We start from the raw sequence: 14454 nt of genomic DNA on the forward strand, positions 1-14454 counted from the left end.
GCCATACTTCTCCAAGCTCCATAATAGCAGCAGAGATATTTATAGGTTAACCAAGTAAGTTTTAAAACAGAGACCAATGTTGTGTTTTAAGAAAATTTCCACTTAGTCCTTACTGTAACAATATAGAAATAAATTAATTGTAATAAATTTTTAACCAGTTATATTACCTTGTATTCCAACCATAGTAATGCACCAAATAGACCACCTCCCCATCGTCAACTTCAGAATTTCTAATATTGGCTTCATAGATTTTCTGATTTTTCCCACGCCCATATTTTACTTTAACTTTTGTTCCAGAAGGGAATCGTTCAAATTCATTATCTTCCTCTTCATCTTCCTCCTCTTCTTCTTCCTCATCTTCCTCCTCTCCTTCATTGTCATCTTCCTCCTCATCCCCATCTTCCTCCTCATCATCATCGCCATCTTTTTTATTTTCATCTGCTTCTCTACTTAATGAAAAAGGGAGAAAATTATGAACAAAAATGTGACTTTGCACATTTGCCAAATGTAGTTGTAGATCTCCACAATCATAAAATTATTACACGTGCTACTGTTCTGCAAAACAATTGGCTCAGAATCAAAGAATGCCGGTTTATTCAGAGAACATGAAAGATCTCAGGCTGATGGACTGCCGCGAATTTGTTTGCATCCTATCATAATATTTCTTCACCAATGCCATGACAGATTTATTAGTCAGTTACCTTGCTTTAAAAGATTGTGCTGTGAGCAAATTGTTTGCCACATATCCCTGCACAGAAGGAGAAACTCGAGGCGAGGGAAATGTTTTTGGGCATCCTTACCTTGTGAAAGGCAACAAAAAGACCAAAGTTTTTAGTTTTAAGATCATTCACAACAGCCTTTAAGTTTAAAAAAGTTCTTGTCCACTTCCAGTAGTTGTGCAAGAAAATTTAAAAATCAAGATTATATTTTACAAATACACAAGTAGCTCATATTTTCTTGAATACTACCTCTGAACAAAGCACTTTAAAAATATTCTTTTGAACAAAGTATACTTCCCCATAAACACATATATTTACATTTAACATGCAAAAGAACAAGATTTAATGCGACACATACTTGTCTTGTCTATTCCCATGGTCTTCTTCCCCGTCTTCATTATCTTCCTCTCTTTCCTCAGATTTCTTCTCAGGTTCATCTTTCTTATTCTTCTCTGCTCTATTTTTGGATGTGGATGTACTTTTCTGCTGTGCTGCATCCATTTCTTTCTCTTGTTTTTTCAAGTCTTCCTTAGAGTCTTTATTTTCTTTATTGTTTTCCTCATTCAACATTTCTTCCTTACTCGGTTCTTTGATTTCTTTTTTAGCAGGTGTAGTATTTCTCCTTCGGCCCTAACACGTGAGTAGTTTATTAAAATTCAATACAATTAATTTACCAATTCATAAAATGAAAAGACAATTTTGTAACTTACTGGTACATTTCAACAGAAATTTAATGAATAAACCTACTTCACTATTTTGTGGCAAGCTCCACAATCCTTTTAACAACAGACTTACCAAACTGTTGCTGTATCAGTATTCCATGACTCTTTTAATTCACCCTTAAAATAGATATTACACTGTGGAATAATATAGTTTGCAGTGAATCTATGGAGGGAGTACTGGAATTGAGACTCCAGTTAAATGGATGCTAACCATTTGGAAAACAAATGTTCAAATACTTGTTGTAATTCAGTGTCAATAATTCAATGTATGAAAATAAGATCTACAAGATAATGTTCTGGCAGAAATTAATGAATGGCTATCAGATAAGAGACTAGTTACCTGACTGAACTGCAAAACGTCAGGGTAAATTCACCATTTGTGGTCCAAGGAGTTAGCTGCGGCTTGCACATAGTCTTACAAACAGCTTTTTGGAAGAAAATATAAAATAAAACAATTCCTCTCTCATGTAAACTCAGCCAGCCCATCCTGGGCACAAGCCATCCCAACAAGAAAGGACACCTTCAAAAGGTGATGCATCAAAAAGGCAGCAATTAAGGACCTCCATCGCCATCTTCTCTTCACTACCACCAAGGAGGAGATACAGGGGGCCAAAGACACACACTCAACATATCAGGAACAGCTTCTTCCCCTCCACCATCAGACAGCTTAATGGTCAATGAAGCAGCGAACACTAGAACACAGAAAACCTACAGCACAATACAAGCCCTTCAGTCCACAAAGTTGTGCCAAATATGTCCCTACCTTAGGGATTACTAGGCTTACCTATAACCCTCTATCTTACTAAGCTCTATCTACCTATCTAAAAGCCTCTTAAAAGACCCTATCGTATTCACCTCCACCACAGTTGCTGGCAACCCATCCCACGCACTCACCATTCTCTGAGTAAAGAACTTACCCGACATCTCCTCTGTACCTACTCCCCAGCACCTTAAACCTGTGTCCTCTTCCGGCAACCATTTCAGCCCTGGGAAAAAGCCTCTAACTATCCACATGACCAATGCCTCTCATCATCTTGTACACCTCTATCAGGTTACCTCTCATCCTCCTTCACTCCAAGAAGAAAAGGCTGACTTCACTCAACCTATTCTCATATGGCATACTCCCCAATCCAAGCAACATTCTTGTAAATCTCCTCTGCACCCTTTCTATGACTTCCACATTCTTCCTGTAGTGAGGCAACCAGAACTGAGCACAGTACTCCAAGTGGGGTCTGGCCAGGGTCCTAAATAGCTGCAACATTACCTCTCGGCTCCTAAGTTCAATTCCACGATTGGTGAAGGCCAATACACTTTCTTAACAACAGAGTCAACCTGCGCAGATGCCTTAAGCATCTTATGGACTCGGACCCCAAGATCCCTCTGAACCTCCACAGTATATTCTGCCATCATATTTGACCTGCCAAAACGAACCAGCTCACACTTATCTGGGTTGAACTCCATCTGCCACTTCTCAGCCCAGTTTTGCATCTTATCAATGTCCTGCTGTAACCTTTGTCAGCCCTCCACACTATCCACAACACCTCCAACCTTTGTGTCATCAGCAAACTTACTAACCCATCCCTCCACTTCCTCATCCAGGTCATTTATAAATATCACAAAGAGTAAGTAAGGGTCCCAGAACAGATCCCTGAGGCACTCCACTGCTGACTGACCTCCATGCAGAATATGACCCGTCTACAACCAATATTTTTCCCTCTCTTTTTGCACTACTTACGTAATTTAATTTTTATATACATATCATTGTAATTTATATTTTTTATATACTGCAAAGTACTGCAGCTGTAAAATACCAAATTTCATGACATATGCCAGTGATGTTAAACCTGATTCTGCTTCTGCTATCAAATAATTTATTAGAATCATCAACTTGAAACACTAACACTATTGCTCTTTTTTTTTAAAAAAAAACAGGTGCTGATGCATCTGGGCATTTGCAGTATCTGCAGATTTTTGTAATTATTTTATATTACATGAGACATGAGACATGCCTTGTGCATGGAATTCATACAAGAAGAAATGCAACCTCAAAAAGGTATACAGGAGAAACAGTGTTTGTGGACTGCATTTTAGCAAACAAATTGGGAAGGGTGAGTGGAAAACTGGGAAGTATCGCATTTGTTGTTGCATCACTGCCTTTAAAAGGAAATGAGCAAGAGCATTCATTTTTAGTGGAAACCTCCAAAATTACAATATCATTTATTCTCTGTGCAAAACCTGTAATCCCATTCAGCCATCCTCTTTGCTGTGTATTGAATATTTAAGTAGTCTTGTAAATATATTGTTTGATTACGCATTCTTGTTCATTTCAATAATTCGTAACTGATTATATGTAAAAGTACGTGAACTGCATATGCCATACTTTACCATGTTTAAAACAGTGCTACTGAGGATGAGTGACAGCTTACCAGTGGTTCCCAAAGCAAGAAATACAACTAAATACTGAATTTTACCCCAACTAAATTATGGTAAGTGATCACCACAAACAATGAAGAGGAGAAGGAAGGCAAGGCTGACTTGAGGGTCCAAGTGTGTGGGTCTGATACAAATTCCGACTGAGGTCGAAGTAAATTTGAGGAGGAGTAGTCAGAGAGGGGTCAAGACACGTTCAAGATGGAGTCTAGACATGCGAAATGGAGAAAAATCAGAGTGACGGAGTTTTACACCAGGCCCATTTGAAAAGTTTGGGCACGGGCCCCAATGTGGCGGCGGGGTCCACCCCCAGAGCATATTGATGCGACAGGGCTCAGGTCTTTAAGGAAGGAATGGCTTGATGGTTGGATGATTTAAACACCAGGCTGAATGGATTGAAAAGGCAGGGTGTTGGGACTAATAGGTGAGGGTTAGCCGGTTCTGCTCACTGCTCTGCGTTTCGTATCTACGGACGCCATTGCTTTCTGAATGCTGTTTGATGCTTTTATTATTTTTAACAATTTGTCCCCCCCCCCCCCCCCCGTGCATTGCGTGTTTGTGGGTCTTTTTTAAAATAGGTTCTTTTTGGGTTTCTTGTTTTGTGGCTGCTTTTAAAGAGATGAATCTCAAGGTTGTATAATGTATACATACATTGATAATAAATGTACTTTGAACTTTAATATGTGAGCTCCTTGCTTCAAGTAAAACCTGAAGTTAGTCTCACATTTTGGGCTCTCATGTCTTCCTTACAATTAGTTTAATGTTTTGAAGTTAAAAATTATACCAGTGGTGACAACGTACTTTAAAATGAACCGAAGACTGTTACCGACTTGTTGAAACGCACCAAGGAACAGCAAGTAACAGCCGCATGTGCAGAGACAATCAAGTTTTTTGTAAAAGGCAGTAAACTGAAGAATCCATTGGTTCAGAAAGAGTGAGTACTGGGCAATAGCTTGGACTACTTTGGAAAGATTGACAGGTTAGATTACACAACAGATAATAGATTTTATATATACTGAGTAAATTGAGTCATATTCTGAAGCAAATGAAACAGCCAATTGGAAACTAGTACCAGTTTTGCCGAGTGTACTGTATTTGAAGGCATACAGTTTGCTTCAAAGTTTGACTGCTCCAAACCAACCAGCAAGAATGAGTTTTGCTGATATTGTCAGAGTACTGCAGGAACATTTAAGTTCATAAGCAGAATCAAAAAGAAGGGGAGCCCATTTCAGATTACGTGGCTGAATTGAAGCGATTCTCTGAGCATTGTCAGTTCGATAACAGGCTTAATGATGAACTGAGAGATGATTTAGTTTGTGGAACCTTACAACTGAAGCGCAACTTACATTTAAAAGAGCAGTTGAAATCACTGTATCAATAGGAACAGCAGAAGAAAATTGCAACATCTTAACAGAAACTGGCCTGGCTGAACAAATTGTGTTACCATTGGGGCAGTGGTTTACATACACAAGACCAGTACAGGTTTAATGGCAAAACCTACAGAAAATGCAACAAAGTTGGACACATAAATAGCGCATGTCAGGCAGACAAAAATAAATGGACTACACAGGGATGAGGAAAAGATACAAAGTCAAGTTGCAGTTTCAACAAGAACAATAATCTGCACACTGTGATAATCTGATAATGATGAGGGTGACACAGGAATGTGCAGCCTTAATAAATAACAGTGTGAAAATTAAAACTACACAATGTGGCTTAAAATTAATTAAAATAGAAATGGACATTGTTTCAGTTATTCCACAAATCAGTTTGAACAGCATTACAAAGATATTGAACAGAAGCCTGTACATAGCTAACTTCGACTTCTACTCAAGAAAAGATAACTCCAGTGGGAATGACATAAATAAAAGTGGAATACAACAACCAGCAAGCCACATTGAGCATCTTGTATGTGGTAAAACAGGAGGGCCAGCATTGTGGGTGTGAATGACTGAGACAACTACAACTTGATTAGAGATTAGATTTGCTGCTGCTGCGAGGTCCGGGTCTCTGCTGGGAAGAAGAGGCCCCCAGTCCTCGGGGTCGCGTTGCTGCGTTGCTGATGGCCGAGGATGGTGCTCGGAGAAGCTGTTACGGAGGGGATGGTCAGAGGATCGGAGGTTCGACAGACTCAGAGTCCGCTGCGGTCAAGTTGCTTTTGGTGTGTGCTGTGTCTGTGAGGCTGAGTCGGGCGGCGCCGTGGAAGTCCATAACGGGGGTATACCCTTCTGCTGCCGACATGGAATGACGAGTCAATCGGGGACCCTGAGGACTTGTGGAAACAGTGTGGTGGTTTCTTTCGAACTTATAGCATTTCGACATCTTTGGACTATTTTTACTGTGCCCATGGTCTGTTTTTTTTAAATCAATTATGCTATTGTTTGCACTGTTGTAACTACAAACCCCATTTCCAGAAAAGGTGAGATATTTTCCAAAGTGCAATAAAAACAAAAATCTGTGATATGTTAATTCACATGAACCATTATTTAACTGACAAAAGTACAAAGAAAAGATTGGGGTGTGTGTATTTTGTAAATACGTGGTTTTGTGTAGGTATTTGTAGCTTTAGTTTTTGGTCTTGTTCGTCTGGTGGGCTTGGAACTCCTTTCCGGGGTACGCACTAAGATGGTAGTGATATTAATATGCAGCAGCCTCTCCAGATTCTGGATTGGGGATTGCCAAACGTTACGCGGACTTTCTGGTGTAGTCTGTTTTGTGATATCATTCTGGAGGAACGTTGTCTCATTTTTTAACTGCATTGCATTTGTGGTTTTTAAATGACAATAAAATGAATCTGAATCTGAGATGCATGCCACGTTCCCTGTAATAGAGACTGAAAGCAAATTTAGATACTGGATGATGGTATAACTGTTACCATGTTATGCACCATGAACCAATGCCCAATAGAGGCCAAACAGGTATTAGTGGCAACCTCTGTTCCTCTGGCTAGAAAGCATTTTGGAATCGGGGAAAGTGACATAAAAAGTGGTCCGATTACAACAGTTTTTGCAGTTAACATATCTGAGAAAGCTTATGATATATTAATCAGGCAGTTACTTGCAAAATGTGGCTTGGTTTTAAGCTGGAAGGAAGTTCAACAAGCTTCAGGAAAGTTGCAATCATTCACCTTTTGTGAGTATAAAGAACTATAATATACTCTGCATGCATTAAAGTTACAGCATGAATTTCAAGTGGAAGACAATAAGCTGCTTGTAAAAGTAGATGCAAAGACCAAAGCCCAGCTGTATGAGTGAAAGGCTAAAAAGAAAGGAGTCAATCGAGATATGAAAACAGAGGATTCATCAGATCATGTTGTGGATGAGAAAACCAAGAGGAGAGATCAGATCCTTAAGGGAGCAATAAAAGGATTAGCAAGGGAATACTCCAGTGAACTAAATGCACCTTCCCAAAGATCAAGATGCATATCCAAGAAAGAAGAAAACGGAAGGCAAGCAAAGAAAGACAAGAAGTTGAAAAGGAGGAAAGAGATAGAACAAACATGATTGAGAAAGAAAATGGCCTGAAAGACAGAAGGAATGTGAGGAAGGAAAAAGAGAGAGAAAGAAGCTGGAGCCAGAAGAGAAACAAGGATTAAAGTAGATCCAGAGAGAAAAGCAGAGAAAAGGACAAGAAAGGTGGCTACTGCTGTCAGAATTACTTCCTGAAGTCTCAGTCAGCTCCTATAGTCACCGAGGAGGTCGCAGAACCTGAGATTCTTTCACAGTCATAATTCTCACTTGCCAAGCAGAGTGATCACCTTTACCAAGGAAAGACATTATTCCACAAGAATAAGAAATCCTCCACAGTGATTAAATCTTTTGGCTTGAATGGGACAATCTGGATGCAGCATATATTAGTTGCATGATATAATACACAATGTATGTAGTTGAGATGCATCTTCTATTAAGGAGGAGTTTATAGCTAAGCAGGGAGAAGTGTTGAGGATTTAATACTTAAGTAAGATTCAAAAATATATTGTTTGATTAAGCATTCTTGTTTGTTTTAATAATTCATTATACTTACACCACAAACCATTGCCCAACAGAGGACAAACAGGTATTGATGCCAACCTGTTTAGCTGAATGGTGTCATAACAACAAACTCTCACTCAATGTCAGCAAGACCAAAGAACTAATTGTAGACTTCAGGAGAGGGAAGCCAGAGATCCATCAACCAGTCCTCACCAGTGGATCAGAGGAGGAGAGGGTCAGCAACTTTAAATTCCTGGCTGTCACTATCTCAGTGGACCTTTCCTGGACTCTCATTTAAATGAAATTGCAAATAAAGCATGACAGGACTCTACTTCCATAGAAGGCTGCGGAGATTTGGAACAACGGCAAAAACTTTGACGAACTTCTATAGACGTGTAATGGAAAGCTGACTGAGACTGCATATATTACAGCCTGGTATAGGAACAGCAATGCCTTTGAATGGAAAGGCCTACAAAAGGTAATGGATTCAACCCAATGTACCAAGGGTAAAACACTCCCAATCATTGAGCACATCTACATGAAACACTGTTGTAGGAAAGCAGAAACTATCAAATTCCTCACCACTCAAGCCATGCCCTTTTTCTCACAGCTGCCATCAGGCAGAAGGTACAAGAGCCTCAGTACTTGCACCACCAGGTTCAAGAACAGTTACTACTGCTCAACCATCAGACTCATAGCCAGCTGGTGGTGCAGTGGCATCAGCGTCGGACTTCGGAAGCAAAGGCTCCCAAGTTCAAACACAGTTAGCCCCCCCACCCCCCGGGCACACTTTCCATCCATGCTGGGTTGGGCGCCAAGCTAGCCACTTGGCCCTGTGAAAAACAAGGGTTGAGTCAGGAACGTTCATACCGTGACCCAGTTAATCTGAAAGGAGACCAATCCTGACACTATGCGCCAAACAAGAATGTCTGACTGCCTGGTGTGACAAGCAATGAAATGAAATCATACTCATGATCAAAACAGGATAATTATGCTCAACTAATAAGATGTTCCTACAACCAATAATTTTACTTAAGGACTCTTTATTTTGTCAGTTCGCGCTCCCATTATTTATTGTTATTTATTTATAGTTGCATTTCAATAGGTTGTTGTATTCTATACTCCTGCTTTCTTATTACAGTTACCATTCCATAAATTTGTTGAGTATGTCCTCAATTTTACTTTGAATTTTGATATATAAAAATACGTGACTTGTGTAGATCATCATGCAACCACATGATACGGGTGCGCCTCACAAAGTAAAACAACAAATTAGACACATTTCCGACTCCTGTGTCTTCCTTTGAATTAGTTTAATGTTTTGAAGTTACAAAACATAACACTCTTCTTTGGGGAATCCTACAATTGCTGACTTGGTGGATATGGATAACATTGTGATCAGCCTCAGTATAAACAGATTATAATGATGTCAGGAATAAAGAATCATTTAAGTGAAAAGAAATTATCCTTCTCCTCAATTAAGCTCACGGAAAATGTAATAATTCAATTTGTTATTTGTATCACCTGTGGTTTCCTCCCATCTCAGAATTCCTCTCAGATGAAGTTTAAATATAATGATTTCATTGGATGTACATATGTATGTATCTTAAAAACAGCTAATTATCTTTGCTCTTCCAATTTTATGTTATAATGTACTGCATGCAATTTCTGTTAAAATAAGAATTTTTTCTGAACTTTTAAAATCCGACTTCGATTTAGATTAGAAAATACAGCAGAATGTGAGAACACTTTCAATTGGCTAATTGCACAGTGAACAAAAGAGTGTTCTCTGCAATTCCAAAGGAAGCTTGATTCTTTAATGTTGTATTTTATTTGTGAAGAATTAAGTAGCCCACAGATTCCTAACCTGAAAACTCAACACCAGGACTGTCTTTCAGCTGTCCAGATGAACCTACTTACTGTATGGCATTGCTACCCAAACAGCAGTTAGCTGCAATTATCTGCCAAGAGAAAACAATTTTACAAAGATTCTGAGCTCCATGGACAGATCAATATATTAGAAGTGGGAATCAGCAAATCTGAAAACTACCAGATCAGTGGAAGTGCACACCTCCATTAAATCAATAACTTTGGAATGCTGGCAGGCTACAACAGTTACAGCTGTAAATATCAAAGGCTCACTTCCTACCTGCTCTAATAGATCTTCAAGGTTCTCATACAGTTATTGTATCAGCCTCTAGTCGGCACCAAAGGACTGCTTTAGAAATGAAAAGCATACTCTCCCATTTCCTGTGCAGCTTTAAAAGCATCAGCTTGTCCTGTTCCTTTTCCCGCCTAACCTTGCCAATACTGTGAAAATATTGCAGCAATCACCAATCAAAAGCATTGAGCATGTGTGCAGCAATGTCTTCTCAGAGGCGAATGAATCTCTAATTTTGCTTCTGACAGTGGAGGAGACCAAATCATTAAATGTATCAAAGTCAGTGTCATGCAGGTAAGAAACAGACTCTTCATCCGGAGTGGTCTCTGCCAACTAAAATACCCAGTTACACTAATCCCATTTTCCGGCATTTAACACAAACCCTTATTTCTTCTCTATCCATCTGTCTATTCAAGTGTTTTTTTAACTCTGTGATTATACTTGTCTATAACAGCTCCTCTGGCAACATATTTCATTTACCCACCATGCTTTGTGTGAAAGATCTGTCCCTCATATCTCCCTGAAGGTTTTATAAGACTAGAAAAGATCTGAACCTAAGCCTAAGACATTAGGCCATTTGGTCCATCAAGTCTGCTCATGGTTGATTTATTATTCCAGACAACCCCAGTAGGCAGACTGCAGGCCAGATCCGGACCGCGAGAACCAAATGTCTGGACCACACCAACCCATTGGCACTTACATAAATGCACCTGTCATAACATGTAAATAAAGCGTGCGCTGCTCCAATTTATTTTAACCTCATCCCCCACCGTACACTTGACCTACACCCCTGTAGAGTGCGCAATCTGCTGCTTTCCGGTCAAAGCTGAACCTTTTGGAGAGAGACATTCATGGGAGAAAGTTGCACTTCCCACGTCTGCGGGAGCATTGTGAGAAGAATGAAATGCGGGAGGATCCAGTGATGAAGGACTTTGTGATGAGCCTGGCAGAAAACTTCAGGGAACGATTTGACAGCTCCGCTAAACTCTCAGGTGACATCCTCCTCTTCCTGAGACAGCCGTTCTCCATTTCGGCTGACGGCCAGTGGACTGCAGAGGCCAAAAGGCTGGTGCCTTCCATAGATGAGGCAACTCTTCAGATGGAGGTCTTGGAAATGAGAACATCTGATTTGCTCAAAGCACAAGTGAGTGACTTTTAGTTCAACGTGGTTTCCCATGCTCAATTCAAAAACACACGAGAGCTATTACAATGCTCCTACTCACACTGTTCCCTCCACGTACATATGTGAGTCATTGTTTTCTTCAATGAACTCTATCAAGAATGAGGACAGAAACAGACTCTCCAATGCACATCTTGGCCAGTGCCTCAGGACTGCCTCAACGGAATACAGGCCCAACATCAGAAGCATTGCCTCATCCCACTGATGCTGACACTTCTCTCACTGATTGGTGAGTGAATCAATTAATTTTTGTCCATTTGTCAATTTGTATAATAATATGACGACAACAACAATAATACTGATAATTTCATTTATAGCTACACTTCATACTTCAAATGCTACATAGTTTAATTAAAAAGAACAAATAGATTAAATGAGAGAACAGAAACAGTGGAAAAGGCAGTACTACTAAAACTGTGTGGAAGAGAAGTGGTGGTGGTGGTGGTGTGGGGGGGGTGGGGGGTGTGTGAGTCTGTCTGTGTATTTCAAGCCCCAGATGAGTTCTCAACATGACAGCTGGCAGTTGTGATAGCTAGAGTCATAATTAAATGGTTGGTTTTAGACTTCTTTTGTTTCAAAAATGCGTTTTTTTTCTTGTGTGACCCACAACACAGGCTTTGAGAATCCCAGGCTTAAATTATTATTATTATTACTACTACTACTAATTATAATAATAATGATGATAACAGCAACAGCATCTGCCCATAAAACAACTTACTGGCGCAATGAAAAAAACCCTGGATGTTTTGGCCCTTGGCTTGGCATGCTTGACATAATTTGGCCTTCGTGGAAAACTAATTGGGGAACCCTGTATTATTCCCTCTCAAAGTCATTCTCCTGTCTTCTCCACATGACCTTTGACACCCTCACTGATCAAGAACATAATAATTTCTGCTTTAAATGTACCCAGTGACTTGGCCTCGACAGCAGTCTATGACAATGAATTCCAGACACCACCCTCTGGCTAGAGAAATCCCCACCCCCACATCTGTTCTAAAGGAACATCCTTCTATTCTGAAACTGTTCTCTGCTCTTTGACTCTCCCACAATTGGAAATATCCTCTCCTTGTTCACTCTATCCAGCCTTTCAATATATGATAGGTTTCAATGCGATCATCCCCTTCACCCTTCTAAATTCTGATGTGCACAGGTCCAGAGCTTTCAAATGCTCCTCATACATTAGCTCTTTGATGCTCAGGATCATCTTCATAAAACTCCTCAGGACCTTTCCCAACATTAGCACATGCAATTACAAGAAAAAGTTTGTGCACCCTTTGCAATTACCTGGTTTTCTGCATTAATTACTCATAAAAGGTGGTAATGAGCTGGGGGTGGTATATAGCTGGAGGTGGTAATGAGGACAAGCTCTCACTACCTATTAAATGTCCCCAATGGTAAGCACCTCAGATAGCCTCTGACAACCAAGTCCAGCTGCCGTCCTTCAAATGTGGCTTAGCTACTAAGCCCTGTGGAACCATTACTACTGAAAGGAGGAAGGGGAAAGGAGGGTTACTAGTGTATTAAAATCAGTCGCTTCGGACATTTGGGGCTCGCTGTGTTTTGCAGCTCATCTAGAAGGAAAACTGATCTCAAACCTCTGTTGCCTCGTGCCTATACCCACATATGGAAGGATTCGGGAATAAACCCAGAAGGAAGAATCCAGAGCTGGATTCCCTAAGGCAGTCCTACATTGACTTCAATGCTCACTGGCAACTCCTGCGATGCTGGTACCAAACTGTATTGGTCTCTGCCATTCCATTGGGTTCATCAGATACGTGGACAGGGAGAACTTGCTCTCCGTATCGTACAGCCCAGGCTTGACAGCTAGGAAGCAATATCCATGGTCAACTCTGACCAAAGGAGGCCTCACTTCACTCACAAAATCTGATCTTCATCGAAGTTACAATAATAGACAAACACAACCTGCTTAAACTAATAACACATGAGCAATCATACTTCTTCTTGTCAACACTGAGTACATCATTTAAACTATCTCAGTCTAGATTCAAAAAAATATGTGAATCTTCTGGGGGAATGCCTGCTATAAAAGCAATTTGGAGTCAGATGTTTCAATCAATGAGGTGAGTCTGGAGATGTGGGTTGTAAAGGTGCCCTACTCTATAAAAAAAGACACACAGAATCAGGTTACTGACACAGCCTGCTCTTCTCAAGAAAGATCTGTTTATGTGCATCATGCCTTGATCAAAACAACTTTCAGAGGGGACCTTAAAAGAAGATTTGTAGAGATGCATGAAGCTGGAAAAGGCAACAAGTACATTTCTAAATACCTGAGTGTTCATCAGTCCACAGAAAGAGAAATTGTCTACAAATGGAGAAAAATCAGTACTGTTGCTATTTTCCCTAGGAGTGGGCATCCTGCAAAGATCATACCAAGAGCACACAATGTGCAATGCTAAAGGAGGTGAAAAAGAACCCAAGGTTAACAGCAAAAGACCTACAGAAATCTCTAGAAATTGCTCAAATCTCTGTTCATGTTTACACATGAAAAACACTGAACAAGAATGGTGTTTATGCTGGGACACCACAGAGGAAACCATTGCTCTCCAAAATAAAAAAAAATTGCTGCATGTTTCAAGTTTACAAAAGACCGCCTGGATGTTCCACAACGCTTATGGGACAAAGTTTCTGGACGGATGAGACAAAAGTTGAACTTTGTGGCAGAAATGCACACCACTATGTTTGGAAGAAAAAAGGCATGCACACCAACACCAAAACCTCATTCCAACTGTGAAGCATGATGAATGCATCATAGTTTGGGTTGCTTTGCTGCCTCAGGGCCTGGACAGCTTGGAATCATTAAGGGAACAATGAATTCAAAACTGTATCAAGACATTTTACAGGAGAATGTCAAGAGTGGTCATCCGTCACCTTAATAGAAATTGAATGATGCAACAAGACAATGAACCGAAGCACAAGAGTAAATCAACAACAGAATGGTTTAAAAAAAAGAAAATGCATGTTTTGGAATGGCCAAGTCAGACTCTAGATGTTAACTCAATTGAGATGCTGTGGCATGACCTGAACAGGACTGCTCATACAAGGTATCCCAGAAATATTGATTACCTAGAACAGTTTTGTATGGAGGAATGATCTAAAATTCCTTCTCGCCATTGTACAAGTCTGATCAGCAGCTACAGGAAACATTTGTTGGAGGTTATTGCTTCTAAAGGAGGTTCTACCAGTTACTAAGTCCAAGGGTTCACATATTTTTTCCAGCCTGGACTGTGAATGAATGAACAATGTGTTCAAT

General features: G+C 40.1%; 1 protein-coding gene across 6 annotated transcripts in view; it reads right to left on the reverse strand.

Moving 5' to 3' along the window:
- arid4a (AT-rich interactive domain 4A) overlaps positions 1-14454 on the reverse strand; it is a 117754-nt gene that overhangs the window by 21202 nt on the left and 82098 nt on the right. For 5 of the 6 annotated variants that reach the window (XM_059957241.1, XM_059957254.1, XM_059957248.1 and 2 more), the window contains 2 exons: positions 1078-1349; positions 168-449 (listed from right to left, as the gene is read on the reverse strand). In XM_059957241.1, coding sequence (XP_059813224.1) covers positions 168-449; positions 1078-1349 — 554 coding nt within the window. The remainder of the gene's footprint in view (positions 1-167; positions 450-1077; positions 1350-14454) is intronic. The other variant, XM_059957230.1, reaches the window with a different exon arrangement.

Source organism: Hypanus sabinus, chromosome 2 (genome assembly GCF_030144855.1).
Source record: "Hypanus sabinus isolate sHypSab1 chromosome 2, sHypSab1.hap1, whole genome shotgun sequence".
NCBI lineage: Eukaryota > Metazoa > Chordata > Chondrichthyes > Myliobatiformes > Dasyatidae > Hypanus > Hypanus sabinus.